The sequence below is a fragment of the Garra rufa genome, chromosome 19 (assembly GCF_049309525.1).
Source record: "Garra rufa chromosome 19, GarRuf1.0, whole genome shotgun sequence".
Lineage (NCBI taxonomy): Eukaryota > Metazoa > Chordata > Actinopteri > Cypriniformes > Cyprinidae > Garra > Garra rufa.
Window position 1 is genome coordinate 30330221 of NC_133379.1, and position 17307 is coordinate 30347527.

General features: G+C 35.0%; 1 protein-coding gene across 1 annotated transcript in view; it reads left to right on the forward strand.

Annotated features, from left to right (window-relative positions):
* The window catches only part of cacna1bb (calcium channel, voltage-dependent, N type, alpha 1B subunit, b), an 85998-nt gene that overhangs the window by 59346 nt on the left and 9345 nt on the right, over nucleotides 1–17307 (forward strand). The window contains 12 exon segments of the mRNA XM_073824022.1: nucleotides 1288–1404; nucleotides 3472–3537; nucleotides 4967–5058; nucleotides 5145–5295; nucleotides 8927–9054; nucleotides 10175–10271; nucleotides 14638–14743; nucleotides 15089–15205; nucleotides 16245–16271; nucleotides 16510–16651; nucleotides 16735–16890; nucleotides 16996–17125. Of these exon segments, the coding sequence (XP_073680123.1) occupies nucleotides 1288–1404; nucleotides 3472–3537; nucleotides 4967–5058; nucleotides 5145–5295; nucleotides 8927–9054; nucleotides 10175–10271; nucleotides 14638–14743; nucleotides 15089–15205; nucleotides 16245–16271; nucleotides 16510–16651; nucleotides 16735–16890; nucleotides 16996–17125 (1329 nt within the window).

Consider the following 17307-nt stretch of genomic DNA (forward strand, 5'->3'; position numbering starts at 1 on the left):
TTTTCAAAAGTCATAGATTTGTTTTCTTAAAATCAATGAAATAACTATATAGAAAGTGTGTGTTTTTTATATAAAACTCAAAATTGCACAGCATGCACATGAAAAACAACTAAATGGAACTAAATGGACACTTTCAAACCACATTTAGCTGATTGGCTCTTTGCAACCTTTGCACTAGATGATTTCCTATAAATTTGGTTCAGCCCTTAATCCTTCAACTTGTTATAAGAGCAAGTCACCTGCTGAAGATGACAATCCGGAGATCTCCTCTAATGAGTTTTGACAGCTGCGTCTCTGCGTGTCAGAGACGGACTCCGGCCTCTCCTAACGATTTCACTGTGACTCTTATTTCCATGCTAAATCTCTGTTGGCACCTGTCCCCTTCCTTTCCCCCAACGGACTGCGCAGACGGTAAGTGGCTTCATCGCTCCTGCACTGCCTGTCTCTGTCCAAACCTCTCCTCCTGTCAAACATCTTTATGCTAATCTTGAATGCTCACCTTTGTACCTGCTGAGATCAGACTTGGTTCAATCCAGTACCATGCTGAGATGTGAAGGGTTTGTTTTTGTTGTTGTTTTTGGTATGTAAGATCTATTCACAGTGACAAACAGATTTTCCCTATTTTTTCCCCATTTTCCAGTATTGAAAGACTAGGGATGGGTGGTATGTATAAGGGCTGCATACTGTGAAGTTTTGTTTTTAATGTAGGTGTTTGTTTCCCAGGTCAGTTATGAATAATCTTTCATTAGTGTGTCTATCAAGTTCTGTATAAAATTTTAAAATGGATTTTTTTTATTAGTATTTAAATTTAGTATATATATATTTTTAAGTTAAAACTTGAATGAGAAATGTAGCTTTTGGAAAGTAGCTAAAAAATATATGTTTTTTATATTTTTAATGTTAATGTTAATATTTGCTTTATTCTAAGTAATGAAAATGTTACATACAGTATATGGTTTTAGGCTGAGTTACCTATAATAACCCTAGTTTTAGTTATCAGTAATATTCCTGCCGTGATATATCTTATACTATGGTCATACTGCCCATCCCTAACGGATTTACTTATTTCTATTTAAAAGCATGTTCATGCAAGACTATTCATTCATCATTACCAGACTATCAACAAGTCCTGCATGACAGTAACTAGTTTTAATACCTTATCAATAAACTTACCAGATGTAACAGAAGCCGTTGCTGACACTGACTTGACTGAGGATGTGTCCTTGTCTCGGGTTTAAATACAGTTTCAGTGATGCATCTCTGATCTCTCTTTCTGCTTGTATCCAGGATAAGAGGATTAATCTGAGTTTCCTGAGACTCTTCCGGGCCGCTCGTCTCATTAAACTCCTCCGGCAGGGTTACACCATTCGCATCCTGCTCTGGACCTTCGTTCAGTCCTTTAAGGTCAGACCTTGACTTTTGACTTTACTGTCAACAGTTCAATTTCAGTGTTTAAGCTTTGCTAGTTTGAGTTTGAATAATGTATTTTTTAGGTTTTAAAGTAGACATTATTGTTTTGTTACTTTATATTATTTTTGTTAGTATATATATATATATATATACACATTCAAGCCCGAAATGATTCATACCCCTGGCAAATTCTGACTTAAAGTTACTTGTATTCAACCTCTATATAAAAAACCTTTTATATTGGAAATGACACAGGCTTCTCCCCAAAAGATAATAAGGCAATGTACAAGAGGCATGATTGTGGAAAAAATGATTACTCATTTTTTATTTACATTTGAACAAAAAGTTGCATGTCCAAAATTATTCATACCCTTCTCAATAATCAATAGAAAATCCTTTATTGGCTATTACAGCAATCAAACGCTTCCTATAATTGCTGACTAGCTTTTTGCATGTCTCCACTGGTGTTTTTGCCCATTCATCTTTAGCGATGAGCTCCAACTCTTTCAGGTTGGAGGTTCTCCTTGCCATCACCCTGATGTTTAGTTCCCTCCACAGATTCTCAATTGGATTTAAGTCAGGACTCTGGCTGGGCCACTGCAAAACGTTAATGTTTTTGCCTGCTAACCATTTTTTCACCACTTTTGCTGTGTGTTTTGGGTCGTTTCATGCTGAAATATCCACTGGTGCCCAAGGCCAAGTTTCTCTGCAGACTGCCTGATGTTGTTGTTGAGAATTTTGATGTATTGCTCCTATTTCATGGTACCGTTTACTGTGATTATGTTCCCTGGTCCACCAGCTGAAAAACACCCCCAAAACATTAGGTTCCCATCACCATGTTTGACAGTGGGGATGGTGTTCTTAGGGTTGAAGACGTCTCCTTTTTTACGCCAAATGAAGGCTACATCATTATGGCCAATGCAGGTCCTCAGTGAGCTCCTTTGTCTTATGCTGCCTTCATGTGACATGGGAAAGATGATGCTTTCCACTTGTGAAGTGGAAATTACCAGTGTGTCGTGTTCAGGTGCTTTTGTTGTCGTAGTGAAGAGAAACATGGCGGACTCGCAATTTGTCCTCACATGCTACTTTGGTAAAACAGACCAAATAAAATAACATGAGAAAATTGCCTCCTTCAGAACACTGTACCGCACAGCACCCTACTGGAGGCGAGCCACGACGAGCTAGCATCTTCTCTTAACGGTATTTTTAAAGACAACACTACGTTTAAATAGCGACGTTATTAAAATCCTTTATGCCCCAGCATTATGGGGGCTACAAACTAACCAACTAAACAGCAGAGAACTTTTAACATCATGCAATGCTTATCATATAGTTTCGTTGCTGTCCGCCATGTTGAAAGGTCAAAGTTTATCCCATCTCGGCAACTCGGGTATCATAAAAAATTTCTAGCTTTCCAGTGGAAAGTACAACGTGAGTGGGTGTTCATGTGCAATTTAGATGTCGGATTTTGGTATTTACCATAATTACGATAGCACATGAAGGCAGCATTAGCCATCACTGTCCACAAACCAACAGCAGAGAGCTTCTGTTTTTCACCTGTTGAGTTGATTAAAACAGCTGTTCCCAATGAATCAGGGTAATTAGGATGCTTTAGAACAGCTTGGACTATTTGTAATGATATAGAACTTTGGATTTTCCCATAGACTGTGATAGTTTGCAAAGGGTATGAATAATTTTGAACATGCCACTTTTTGTTCAAATGTAAATAAAAGCTGAGAAAAACAATTTCCACAATGATGCCTCTTGAACAGCATCTTATTATCTTTTGGGAGAAGCCTGTGTCATTTCCGGTCTAAAAAAAACCTGGTTAAATAAAAATAACTTTAAGTCACTTTAAATTTTACAGGGGTATGAATAATTTTGGGCTTGACTGTATATATATATAGAATTAATTAGTATTAGCTTACAACAGCTGTAATGGACATATAAATAACATACTATAATAAATGATCTCTGCCTGAGTAGATCAGATGCTTCGGAAGTTTAAACAGTACTGTAATGTTCCTGTTTGTCTATAAAATATGTGTATTTCATCCTCAGGCTCTGCCGTATGTGTGTCTCCTCATTGCAATGCTCTTCTTCATATATGCCATCATCGGGATGCAGGTGAGATCAAGAGAGCTTTAAAAGCCTCTGTTGCTTTTTCATAAATGTTACCCTTCATGCAACCTTTCCATCTGAGATCCATCACCACAGCTGCTACACGCATCTCACTTAACGTTTGCAGCTTTAACGTGATAGATTATTGATCTTGGACTCATTTAGAATGACTATGTTCATCTGTGTAAAAAGCACAGGCTGTTTTGCATGGGCAGGTGGTGGTTTTCCATTTGAAAGCCTCACAGTCTCTATGAAAAAAGAGCCATTGTTCCGGTCTTACGGACGGATCTCATCTTTAAGTTTGATTGCTCGTTTAAGGACGCACAGGCAATCTCCCAGATTGTGTTGGAAATGATGGCGTCTGCCATCTAGCAGATTAGTACTGCATTGTAAATCAATGCTAATTGTATCCTGTAAGACTGGGGAAACAACATCATCAGTAAGCCATGTAATCAACTGTACGCTTGGAAGTCCTACCGCCAGTTCTGAGTTTGCTTCATCATTTAGTGTAAAACATCTTTTTGAACAATTTTTGAAATCTTTGTAGTACTTTTACTGTAGGATTTGAATTCATGGAGTCATAGTTAAAGTTAAGCTTCATTTACAAAATTAGTAAATAAAGATTGTTTAAAATTTTATATTGATAGTTCTCCCAATAATGAAAATTCTGCCATTAATTACTCACCCTCATGTCATTCCAAACTAAGACATTGTTCATCTTTGGAACACAAATTAAGATATTTCCGATGAAATCTGAGAGCTTTCTGACCATGCATAGATAGCAACACAACTACCACATTCAAGGCACAAAAAGGTAATAAGGACATCAATAAAATAGTCCATGGGATATCAGTGCTTCATCCTCAGTGATATGAAGCTACAAAAATAGTTTTTGTGCACAAAGAAAACAAAAATAACAGCTTTATTTATCTTCTTTTCTGTGTCAGTGTGTCAGTGTGTGGTGCTGCTGATGCAGGAGACAACGCTTTGATATATTATTATATATTACTTCTATTTATATACACTTTTTCAGATGCCAGTTTAAAAGATTGTGTCTATCCATGGTCACTGGATGTGCTTTTGTAATGTATGTGGCAGACAGATTGGCTGTCAGCGCATTGCAACTCTAGATTTGAGTGAGTCGGTGCATTTGTTTGCGAGTCTGCTATCTGACATAAAGTTATAAAATTCATAAGCATGAGTCACAGTTTATGGAAAATGTGTATGTGCCTTGTTAATACTGCAGATGCTTACTGTAACACCCTCCAGGCAGTCTGAATTATTGACACAGTCCCTGCAGGTATTTTCATGCAGCCTCAATAGGAAAGTGCGCACATTGCGCTATGTATTTCTAAGCCCATCTCCTAAAAAATGCTTGCATTGTCTGCAATGTATCCGAAATTAGACTGCTGATGTGCTTTTCTCTCTGTGTCAGGTGTTTGGTAACATCATGCTGTCCGAGGAGTCGGCTATCAACATTCACAACAACTTCCAAACTTTTTTTCAGGCTCTCATGTTGTTGTTCAGGTAAAGCTATTGTCTTAAAATATCAGCTCTCACAACTGTTACAAATGTATTCAAAGTTTCTGGCTTTCACTGTTTGTATGTTACAGGAGTGCTACAGGGGAGGGTTGGCATGAAATTATGCTGTCTTGTCTGAGCGAAAGGCAGTGTGACCGTGATTCTGGCTATACTGGAAAAGAGTGCGGCAGTGATTTCGCTTACTTCTACTTTGTCTCTTTCATCTTCCTTTGTTCCTTCCTGGTTAGTGGAACAAAATCAAACATACACACACACACACACACACAAAAATGAAAATCCTGTCATCATTTACTCACCCTCATGTTGTTTCAGACATTCATGACTTTCTTCTGTGGAACACAAGAACTATTTATAGCAGAATGTCCAAGCTTCTCTTACAGTGAAAGTGAATGGTGACCATTTGAAGTGTGATTTTTTTCTGTTTCACACGCAAAGCTATTTTGCTATTTTTTACTTAATTTTTGAACTTATCATCCTTTGGTCCCCATTCGATTTGATTGAATAGACAGAACAGCTTTGACATTCTGCTGAAGTTTTTGTTTAGTTTTCCACAGGGAAAACAAAAGTCATAAAGGAGACATGAAGGTGAGTAAATGATGACAAAGAAATAATAAAATAAATGTATACTTTTGTTCAGCGAGGACTCATTAAATTGATCAAAAGTGACAGTAAACATTTTACATTTTTGCAAACTGTTCTATTTCAAATAAATGCTGTTCTTTTGAACATTTTATTCATCAAAGAATCCTAAAATAAAAATAATTTCCATAAAAAATGCAAATGTTGCACCAAATCAGTATGTTAGAAAGATTTCTGGATGGCTTCTGAAAATTCAGCTTTGTCATCATAAGAATAAATTTTTTTGTAATTTATTCTTATGATGACATGATTATAATTATAATTTTAATTTGTAATAATATTTCACTTTTACTGTTTTGCTGTATTTTTGATCAAATTAATGCATCCTTGGTAAACAAGAATTTCCATTTGAAATAATCAAATCAAATCAAATAATAAAATGAGTACTGTCAAACAATTAATCGCTTCCAAAATAAAAGTTTTTGTTTACATGATATATGTGTGTATATTCAGTACACAGTACTTTTATTTTGGATGTGATTAATCGCAATTAATTGTTTTACAGCACTAATTTTATTTATTTATTTTATTTTCAATGATTAATCATGATTAATCGCATCCAAAAAAAAAAAAAAAGAATTGTTTACATGATATATGTGTGTGTACTCAGTACACAGTGCTTTTATTTTGGATGCGATTGATCACAATTAATTGTTTTACAGCACTAATTTTATTTATTTATTTATTTTATTTTCAACGATTAATCATGATTAATCGCATCCAAAATAAAAGTTTTTGTTTACATGATATATGTGTGTATATTCAATACACAGTAATTTTATTTTGGATGTGATTAATCGCAATTAATTGTTTTACAGCACTAATTTTATTTATTTATTTTATTTTCAATGATTAATCATGATTAATCGCATCCAAAATAAGTTTTTGTTTACATGATATATGTGTGTATATTCAGTACACAGTAATTTTATTTTGGATGTGATTAATCGCAATTAATTGTTTTACAGCACTAATTTTATTTATTTATTTTATTTTCAATGATTAATCATGATTAATCGCATCAAAAATAAAAGTTTTTGTTTACATGATATATGTGTGTATATTCAGTACACAGTAATTTTATTTTGGATGTGATTAATCGCAATTAATTGTTTTACAGCACTTATTTTATTTATTTTATTTTCAATGATTAATCATGATTAATCGCATCCAAAATAAAAGTTTTTGTTTACATGATATATGTGTGTATATTCAGTACACAGTAATTTTATTTTGGATGTGATTAATCGCAATTAATTGTTTTACAGCACTAATTTTATTTATTTTATTTTCAATGATTAATCATGATTAATCACATCCAAAATAAAAGTTTTTGTTTACATGATATATGTGTGTATACTCAGTACACAGTAATTTTATTTTGGATGCAATAATTGTGATTAATAGTTTTACAGCACTAATTTTATTTATTTATTTTATTTTCAATGATTAATCATGATTAATCGCATCCAAAATAAGTTTTTGTTTACATGATATATGTGTGTATATTCAGTACACAGTAATTTTATTTTGGATGTGATTAATCGCAATTAATTGTTTTACAGCACTTATTTTATTTATTTTATTTTCAATGATTAATCATGATTAATCGCATCCAAAATAAAAGTTTTTGTTTACATGATATATGTGTGTATATTCAGTACACAGTAATTTTATTTTGGATGTGATTAATCGCAATTAATTGTTTTACAGCACTAATTTTATTTATTTTATTTTCAATGATTAATCATGATTAATCACATCCAAAATAAAAGTTTTTGTTTACATGATATATGTGTGTATACTCAGTACACAGTAATTTTATTTTGGATGCAATAATTGTGATTAATAGTTTTACAGCACTAATTTTATTTATTTATTTTATTTTCAATGATTAATCATGATTAATCGCATCCAAAATAAGTTTTTGTTTACATGATATATGTGTGTATATTCAGTACACAGTACTTTTATTTTGGATGCGATTAATCACAATTGATTGTTTTACAGCACTAATTTTATTTATTTATTTTATTTATTTTATTTTCAATGATTAATCATGATTAATCGCATCCAAAATAAAAAATTTTGTTTACATGATATATGTGTGTGTACTCAGTACACAGTACTTTTATTTTGGATGCGATTGATCGCAATTAATTGTTTTACAGCACTAATTTTATTTATTTATTTATTTTATTTTCAATGATTAATCATGATTAATCGCATCCAAAATAAAAGTTTTTGTTTACATGATATATGTGTGTATATTCAGTACACAGTAATTTTATTTTGGATGCGATTAATCACAATTAATTGTTTTACAGCACTAATTTTATTTATTTATTTTATTTTCAATGATTAATCATGATTAATCGCATCCAAAATAAGTTTTTGTTTACATGATATATGTGTGTATATTCAGTACACAGTACTTTTATTTTGGATGCGATTAATCACAATTAATTGTTTTACAGCACTAATTTTATTTATTTTATTTTCAATGATTAATCATAATTAATCACATCCAAAATAAAAGTTTTTGTTTACATGATATATGTGTGTATATTCAGTACACAGTAATTTTATTTTGGATGCGATTAATCACAATTAATTGTTTTACAGCACTAATTTTATTTATTTATTTTATTTTCAATGATTAATCATGATTAATCGCATCCAAAATAAGTTTTTGTTTACATGATATATGTGTGTATACTCAGTACACAGTAATTTTATTTTGGATGCAATAATTGTGATTAATAGTTTGACAGCACTAATTTTGTTTATTTATTTTATTTTCAATGATTAATCATGATTAATCGCGTCCAAAATAAAAGTTTTTGTTTACATGATATATGTGTGTGTACTCAGAACACATTACTTTTATTTTGGATGCGATGAATTGCGATGAATCTTTTGACAGCACAAATTTTATTTATTTATTTATTTATTTTGAACAATTAATCGCATCCAAAATATTATTTTATTTTAGATGCGATGAATCTTTTGACAGCACTAAATAAATAAATAAATAATATAAAATTAAATAAAAAATACAATTAAATTAAATAAACATACCTCAAAATTTTTACCTGTAATATATATACACAAATAGAAAACAATTCTAACAAAATCCGTTATTGTATTTTTCATAATGCTTATATTTGTTTTCTTTTTTTTCATAATTCCTTCTCTGTCCAACAACCATCAGATGCTGAATCTGTTTGTCGCCGTCATCATGGATAACTTTGAGTACCTGACACGTGACGCTTCTATTCTCGGTCCCCATCACCTTGATGAGTTCATCCGTGTCTGGGCTGAGTACGACCCTGCCGCCTGGTGTGTATCACTCCTCCACAGTGTCGCTTGCAGTTAGTTCCACTTTAAAAAAAAAAAAAGTGACAGCTCGGGACTAAGTGGTTGAAAGACGCCAGTTTAAGAGGCTACGCCACCGGCGCTGTGTCTGATTTACTCAAGGCCTTAAGTCACAAGAATCCCATTTTACTGTGTGACCATGGTTAACATCAAATCCTCAAGCTTTGTCTATGCTGAGGAATGCAAATCTTATCCTTTGCACGCCATCCACTTTTAGTCTATCTTGAGCAGAACGGATTTGCAGCCTATCCTCTCTGTCAGTGTAATCCATTTTAACTTTAGCTGAGCGTAGTTATCTCAATAAGCATGAAGTCTTTAGATGCATTGGCAGAATGTGGAAAGAATGTATTAAACTCTGTGTCTTTTTAACCCGTATCTTATTTCTTGCAGCGGAAGGATACACTATATGGATATGTACAATTTGTTGCGCGTAATCTCACCCCCCCTTGGCTTAGGAAAGAAGTGCCCTAATAGGGTGGCATACAAGGTTTGAAAACCTACACACCTTCCCTCTAGGGGGCGGTGCTGTAAAGAAAAACAATGCCCATAAAATACCTGAAACTGCTAATGTCTGATTGGATTATACTCCCTCTCTTTCCCTACTAATTTTAATATATGGGTAACCATGGTAACCAGGAAACAAAGCCAAATGCTAAATCCCTCATCCCAAACTAATCCCATATGTTCACTTATTGTAAATATTGATGTATCAGAGCAGCTTTTATTTGCTCTGTGCTTAAAATTAGGCCAAATATTAGCTTTGTTCCTGAGTATCTGAGTTATCCGTGGTGCGTCCTAGCATGCAAGGACAGAAGTTCCAGACTGCAGCCCTCTCCAGCCCACTCCCATCATGCCATGTTCTTCATCCCCGGATCACCGGCAGCCTGTAGCTTTGAAAGCAGGCATGATCCATCCGTCCTTCTAAGACTGGATGGTATCAGATACCCTTGACCTTCCTTCAGAATCCTTGATAACAATGCTATTTTGTTTCTTTTTCTTTCTTTCTTTCATTCACATCACATCTTCATGTTCTCCACTACTCCTTCCCTTGTCTGTGTGACCTCTCGGTGTCACCTCTGTGAAGTGGACGCATATCCTACCTCGATATGTACGAGATGCTTCGCCACATGTCCCCTCCGCTAGGTTTGGGAAAGAAATGTCCTCCACGAATCGCCTATAAGGTAGATCCCGCCCCCTGATTGTTCCTTGGCTCCTCCTCTGTCCTCTCATTGGCTGATGTGGCTGTCAGTCAGTGCTCTAACTGTGGAAGTGTTTTTTTGTGCTTTGTGTTGTGCTCTTTTTTCTGTGCCCTTTTGATCTTACTGATAATAATAAAACTCTAGAATTTATAGAGAACTATAGGGTTTGTGTCTTGAAGATTCCCTTAGAGGAATAGTTCACATAAAAATGAAAATTACCCCATGGTTTACTCACCCTCAAGTCATCCTAGATGTATGACTTTCTTCTTTCAGATTAATAGACCAATTTGTAGTAGACACAGTTACATCATTTGCAGCTGGCAGAAAACACTTGTAACAAGTGAAGGGAAACGTGTAAAATCCATGGAATAAGAGAAAAAAAAGTATTTTCGTGCCTTTTGATGCTAGACTAATTTTTATAGAATACTGTTGTAAAAGACTCCATATGAAGCTAAACACAGACGTTTGATTATGGATGAAAACTGCTATGATTACTCTACTTTTAAAGCAAAAATTTGATTTAAACAATATGTCTACATAATATTTGTTCGTAGGGGACATATTGTATTAACCCTACAGTTACAGCATGACATAATATTATTTTAAACCTATTACTATTAACATTTTACATAATGTTTATTTATTTTATCTTACAATTCTGACTTTTTTCTTGCAAATGCAAGTTTCTATCTCCTTGTTCAGACTTTATAATCGATTTAACTCAACAATAGTCAATTCTCAGGAGACAAAAGCCAGAGCTGAGGGGAACAGTATGACAAGTTGTTTTTTCTCAGCAGAATTGTAAGATTTAATCTCAGAATTTCGAGAATAAAGTCAGAATTCTAAAATATAAACTCAGATTTAGGTTTTTTAAATTCTTTTATTCCATGGCTCCATAGATTGCTACTTGAAAATGGTCATTTTCAGCAACCAGACAAGCTCCGCCCACAAAAAAACGTTATCACTGTTTGGTTTATACAGTCAGAGTTATGTTAAAAAATGTCTTGGCTCTTCCAAGCTTAATAATGGCAGTGAATGGCTGTTGAAGTCTAATAAAGTGCATCCATCCATCATAAAAAGTGCTCCACACGGCTCCAGGGGTTAATAAAGGCCTCCTGAAGTGAATCAATGCATTTTTGTATGAAAAATATCCATATTTAAAACTTTTTTAAACCATACTCTCTAGTATATGTACACTAGAGAGGCAGTTTAGGCTGACAAACATGGAAATGCAGGATAGATAGCAAAACAAAACACCGGTCACAAGTACAAAGTAAGGATTTGTAAAAAAAAAAAAAAAAATGGTTGTAGTATTTTGAAATAAGTAAAGAGTAGACTGGTTTTCCTTTGCTGTAAACAAAGTTTGGTTCTCGTGACACTAGCATATATTCACCAGAGCTTACGCTATGCCTACATCCCACGTTATCCACTGGAATGCCCTTAAACATGCATACAACAGTTAGCGGAGGCTAAAAAGTACGCTTTAGAAAGTTTTAAATATGGATGTTTTTCTTATAAAAACACACCGATTCACTTCAGGAGGCCTTTATCAACCCCCCGAGCAATGTGGTGCACTTTTTTATGGATGGATGCACTTTATTTAACTTTACAACCTCAACAGCCATTCACTGCCATTATAAAGCTCAGAAGAGCCAGGACATTTTTAATGTAACTTCAGTTGGATTTGTCTGAAAGAAGAAAGTCATATATACCTAGGATGACTTGAGGGTGAGTAATTCATTGGGTAATTAAAATTTTTGGGAGAACTATCCCTTTAAAATACGGTCTACATAGGCAGCTCAATAGATTCTAAAACAAAACAAAAGCACACAGTTCAATAAATACACAGTCAACACGTATTTCATCTGCAGCAGTACTAAACTACTAGCAACTAAGGAAGTAAATGGGAAATGAATGTGAATAGGAATGGGGAAAAAAGAAAATCTGAATATCAAAACTGAATCTCAAGCATCATTGGTACAGGGCTGCCTGTTTTGGTCGCAGGCCGTTCTGCCACTTCCAGAGCTGCCTCCAAGTCAATAAGTTTACACACCCTGTTCCAGCTGTCTGAATGGGTAACGTTCAAGAGACGAGCATTCGTGTCTGTCTGCCGAGCTACTCTCTAAGGCCACACAGACTGCGTGCGTGAAGGCTTGAGGACGCGACGTTCTCCGGCGAGCTCTAAATAGAACAAGCCCCCACTTCCCCCGAGTTCAGAGCACTGAATCAACAGGGAGGAAAGAAAGAAAGCTTGCTGTAGATGTGTGCTCAGTGGAGCGTCCTTTCCTCTTTTTTTATTGGTAGTTGTTGTGGAAACATGTCTATGCTGGCCTACGCACTCTAATGAAGGCAGTGTGTTGTCCCTGTGCATGATGTTACACTCTTACACACCACACACAGAAACTGATCCATTCTCTGTTTTATGTTATTTAACTTATTAACTATATTGTCTTTAATTACCACTGGGTGCGTTAATATGTGGAGCAACGTGAGTGACGTGTTTGTGTGGTGGCTCTTAGTTTTGGTTGGTCAGCATGTTATCTTTTCACTCTCTGGTCATCATCCTTTCTGAAGGTCATCGCTGACTTTGTGAAAACACAAGAAAAGCAACCCATCAACACCGCATTTCACTGCCCATTATGTAGTACATTTGCATTCTCTACGTGGACAGTATAGTCGTGGCTGGCTGCATGCAAACTGGCAATATTTATAATTGATACCTAACAAGTTTTACCCCAAAATTAAAAACACAAGACTGTTAAACACCATTAAAGGGAAGATTAGGATATATTTAAATGAAATCCAAGAGCTTTCTGAACCTGCATAGAAATCAACGCAACTGACACGTTCAAGTCCCAGAAAGGTCTTCCTTACTACTTTTCTGGGCCTTGAACATGTCAGTTCCATTGCTGTCTATGCATTGTCAGAAAGCTCTCACTTGTTTTTTTTAATATCTACATTTTTGTTCCAAAAATGAACAAAGGTCTTACGAGTTTGGAATGATATGAGTATGGAAGCCCGTTTCCGTCACTGAATAAAAAACGAATAATTGCGACTTCTTTTCTTAGAATTGCATGAAATTCTGACTTTTTTCCCTTGGAATTGTGAGATATAAACTTGCAATTGCGTGTTATAAAGTCAGAATTATGAGATATAAATTTGCAATCGCTAGTTATAAAGTCAAAATTGCAAGATATGAAGTCACAATTCTGACTTTTTTTCTCAGAATTGCATGATGTAAACCTGCAATTACGAGAAATAAAGTAAGAATTGCGAGATAAGAACTCGCAATTCAGACTTTTTTTCTCAGAATTGTGAGATATAAACTCACAATTTCGAGTTATAAAGTCTAATTTTGAGGGGGGAAAAAGACTGATATGTTTTCAGAATTGCGAGTTTGTCTCACAATTTTGACCTAACTAGGAATTATGTGTTATAAAGTCAGAATTGCAAGTTATAAACTCGTAATTCTGAGAAAAAAGTCACAATTGCGAGATATAAACTTGTTTATGTCTCACAATTCTGACTTTATTTCTTAAAATTGCAGGTTTATGTCTCACAATGCTGACTTTATAACTTTCGATTGCCAGTTTATATCATGCAATTCTGACTTTATAACTCACAACTGCAAGTTTATACCACACAATTCTGACTTAATTTCTCAGAATTGCGAGTGTATCTCTCAAAATTCTTAATAACTCAAAGTTGTGAGTTTATATCATAATTCGTAATTGTGAGAAAAATGTCAGAACTGTGAGATGAAAAAGTCGCAATTACATTTTATTTTTAATTCAGTGGCAAAAAGCGACTTCCATACATGAGAGTGAGCAATTAATGACAACATTTTCATTTTTGGGTGAACAATCCTTTTAAAGGTGTTTAATTGCAAGTTAGAGTAATAAACACAGCACAGTTTGCTTAAACCTGTTTTAACATATTCTTATATCATCATAATCAGAGTAAGATAATGCATGTAATCGCATTTACTGAGAAACCTGTAAAACTTCCAATAATGGATGAAGCTCACACTGTTCTCAGTGTGACAAAAACAGATTTACTGTCTGCTAACTGGAGAAATGCAGCAAAAACATCTTCCATTTCCAACATCATTCATCTTCTGCATGAAATATAAACACTCTCCCTCCTCTCATCATTTTGATGTCCTGAAGAGACAATTTGTGTGCTGAGATGAGAGTTCAGAAATGACAATTGACGAAAGGGAAATTACATGGTCCGAGTCGTTACTCTCCCTCAGCACGCAAAGTCCTGTCGTTTGTTATGGTCATTTCCGTATCCTGCAGTCATGTGTGATATTAATCACATACTATCTGTGTCCGTGGCTGCACAGCGGTTGGTGAGGATGAACATGCCCATAGCTGAAGACAGTACGGTTCACTTTACCTCCACTTTAATGGCTCTCATCCGGACCGCCCTGGAGATTAAACTGGCGTCAGGTGAGTGTCCGCTTGGAGCCCTCTGGGCGAGTCGCTGGCATTTGTCAAAAGCTCCTTTAACTGTCCATCTGCTCCAGTCACCAGTCTGTTCCATCAGCCACATTTAATTTAACACTCCACCATCTTTAAAAGCATTACAAGTTAATTGAATGACGCTTTCCCTACTGACTTTGACTTTTATTTAACCTTTTACTTGGTGCAAAATATGATTAAAGAATAAGATAACATCCATTAACAGCTTGGCAAAAAAAAAAAAAAAAAATCTCACATGGGATATTAATGATGGCAAGAAATGAAAGACTGTTATATTCTGTTAACATTATTGCTTTCTTATCGTCTTTCCAGGAGTTCTGGCTCAGCGGCTTTGTGATGCTGAATTAAGGAAGGAAATAAATAAAATTTGGAGTAACTTGTCTTCAAAAACAGTGGACCTGCTGGTGACACCTCATAAACGTAAGCCCTGCATTTACAAACTAAAAGTAATGGTTATTTCTGTTTAGAAAGCAATTAACATTTATATGGAATCTTAATTAAATTCTGATGGGAGTTTGGGTTCTCATTTTGAAACTGTATTAATGATATTTCCACTTGAGTAATTCAGCCTGATTATGCTTGTGATTTCTAAGTTTTTGGTACCACCTAGTGGACAGTTTTCAAGTCTCATTTTATTTCAAGTCTCATTTATTTATATAGCCCTTTCTACTACTGTACAACGCAGACCAAAGGACTGTACATTTAAAAGCAAGAAAAACATACAAAGTACATAATATGCAACGACAGAGTCAAGAATTAAAAGCAACACGAATTAAAAGTCACACGAATTTTAAAAGCATCAACTGAAGGTGCAGATCTAATATCAGGGGGAAGCGCATTCCACAGTCTAGGGCCAACGACTGAAAAAGCTCGATCCCCTTTAGTTTTAAGACGAGTTCTTGGAACAAAGAGCAGTAAACAATTAGAAGACCTTTGTGATCTACCAGAGTTCATAAGCACCAAGTCCTTGATATATTTCGGGGCCAACTCATGAACAGCTTTATAAACATACAACAACACCTTATACTGTATCTGATATTTCACAGGAAGCCAATGAAGCCTTTCCAAAACAGGTGTAATATGCTCCGTTTTCTTAGTACCAGTAAGGAGCCTCGCTGCAGCGTTTTGAACCAGCTGCAATTTTGAAATAAGAGACTAATTCCTACATATAGAGCATTACAGTAGTCCAAGCGTGAAGAGATAAATGCATGAATCGCTGTTTCTAGATCAGGAACAGACAAAAAAGATTTCATTTTTGCAATAGTCCTTAACTGATAAAAAAATTTTTTTTACCACATTTTTAACCTGATGGTCAAACATAAGAGTAGAGTCAAAAATTACACCTAAGTTTCTTATTTTAGGCTGAACGTTTGTTTCCCATGTACCTAGAAAATCGGTTAAACCACTATCATCCTTCTTCATCCCAAAAACCATGACTTCAGACTTGCTAGCATTTAACTGCAAGCAGTTTTGCTCTAACCAGCTAGTCTAATCGGTAAGTAAATCTGAATATCATCGGCATATAGGTGATAAGATATACCATATTTCTTAAAAATTAGGCCTAAAGGCAGCAAAAACAGAGAAAAGAGAATAGGTCCCAGAATTGAACCCTGAGGTACTCCACAATCTAGAGAAACTGACCTGAAGGAAAAATCCCCAACCCTGACAACCCTTTTCTCCTTGCACTTATGTCCAATTGATATCTCATGTGCGTTTCACTCTTTCACTCACAGATAATGAACTGACTGTAGGAAAAGTCTATGCTGCTCTGATGATTTTCGACTACTATAAGCAGAACCGAGCCAAAAGACTCCAACAGCAACAGGCTGCACCAGGCACACAGGTAGAGGCAACTAAAAAGAACTAAATATATCTGTATAATTATAAATAATAGTAGATTAAAGCCATAATTTATTATCAAATTAAACTGTTTTATTTGTCATGTTTTTTCCTTAGAGTAAAGTTGGAGTTCTCTTCAGACCGATGCTTCCTCTCACACACTTGCATGATCAGGAGCCACTAGTGCCAAAAGCCCTGCCCTCTTCTCAATCAGATACCACACCACAGCCAGATGCCACGCCCACATCGTTTCACCTGACCAATGGGGATGCAGTGTGAGTGTTATACCACTCTGGTCTTCATAGTACTACTTTTCATTTGAAAATGGGATTGAATTCTAATAATGATCTTTTTTGGATTTTACTGTATGTATGCCACAGACAAAGCCAGAGCAGTGCCATGAAAAAGTCTCAATCAGGAGACATATCTCAGGAAGTCACGCAGGAAGCAAACAGAAGGCCTGTCCAACGGGGCCAATCAGAAGATGTGCCATATACATACAGATCTCAGGTGATTTGACCTCTGCGAGTGATTCATGAATCAACCCTGTTTAAGTTACTGTGGTCTTTATTAAATTAAACGAGAACGCACTTGTAATCTGTGTAAAATGAATTTAATCTTAAAATACATTTTCATTTTAATTCCAAATATGTGACCCTGGACCACAAAAACAGCCATAAGGATACATTTTT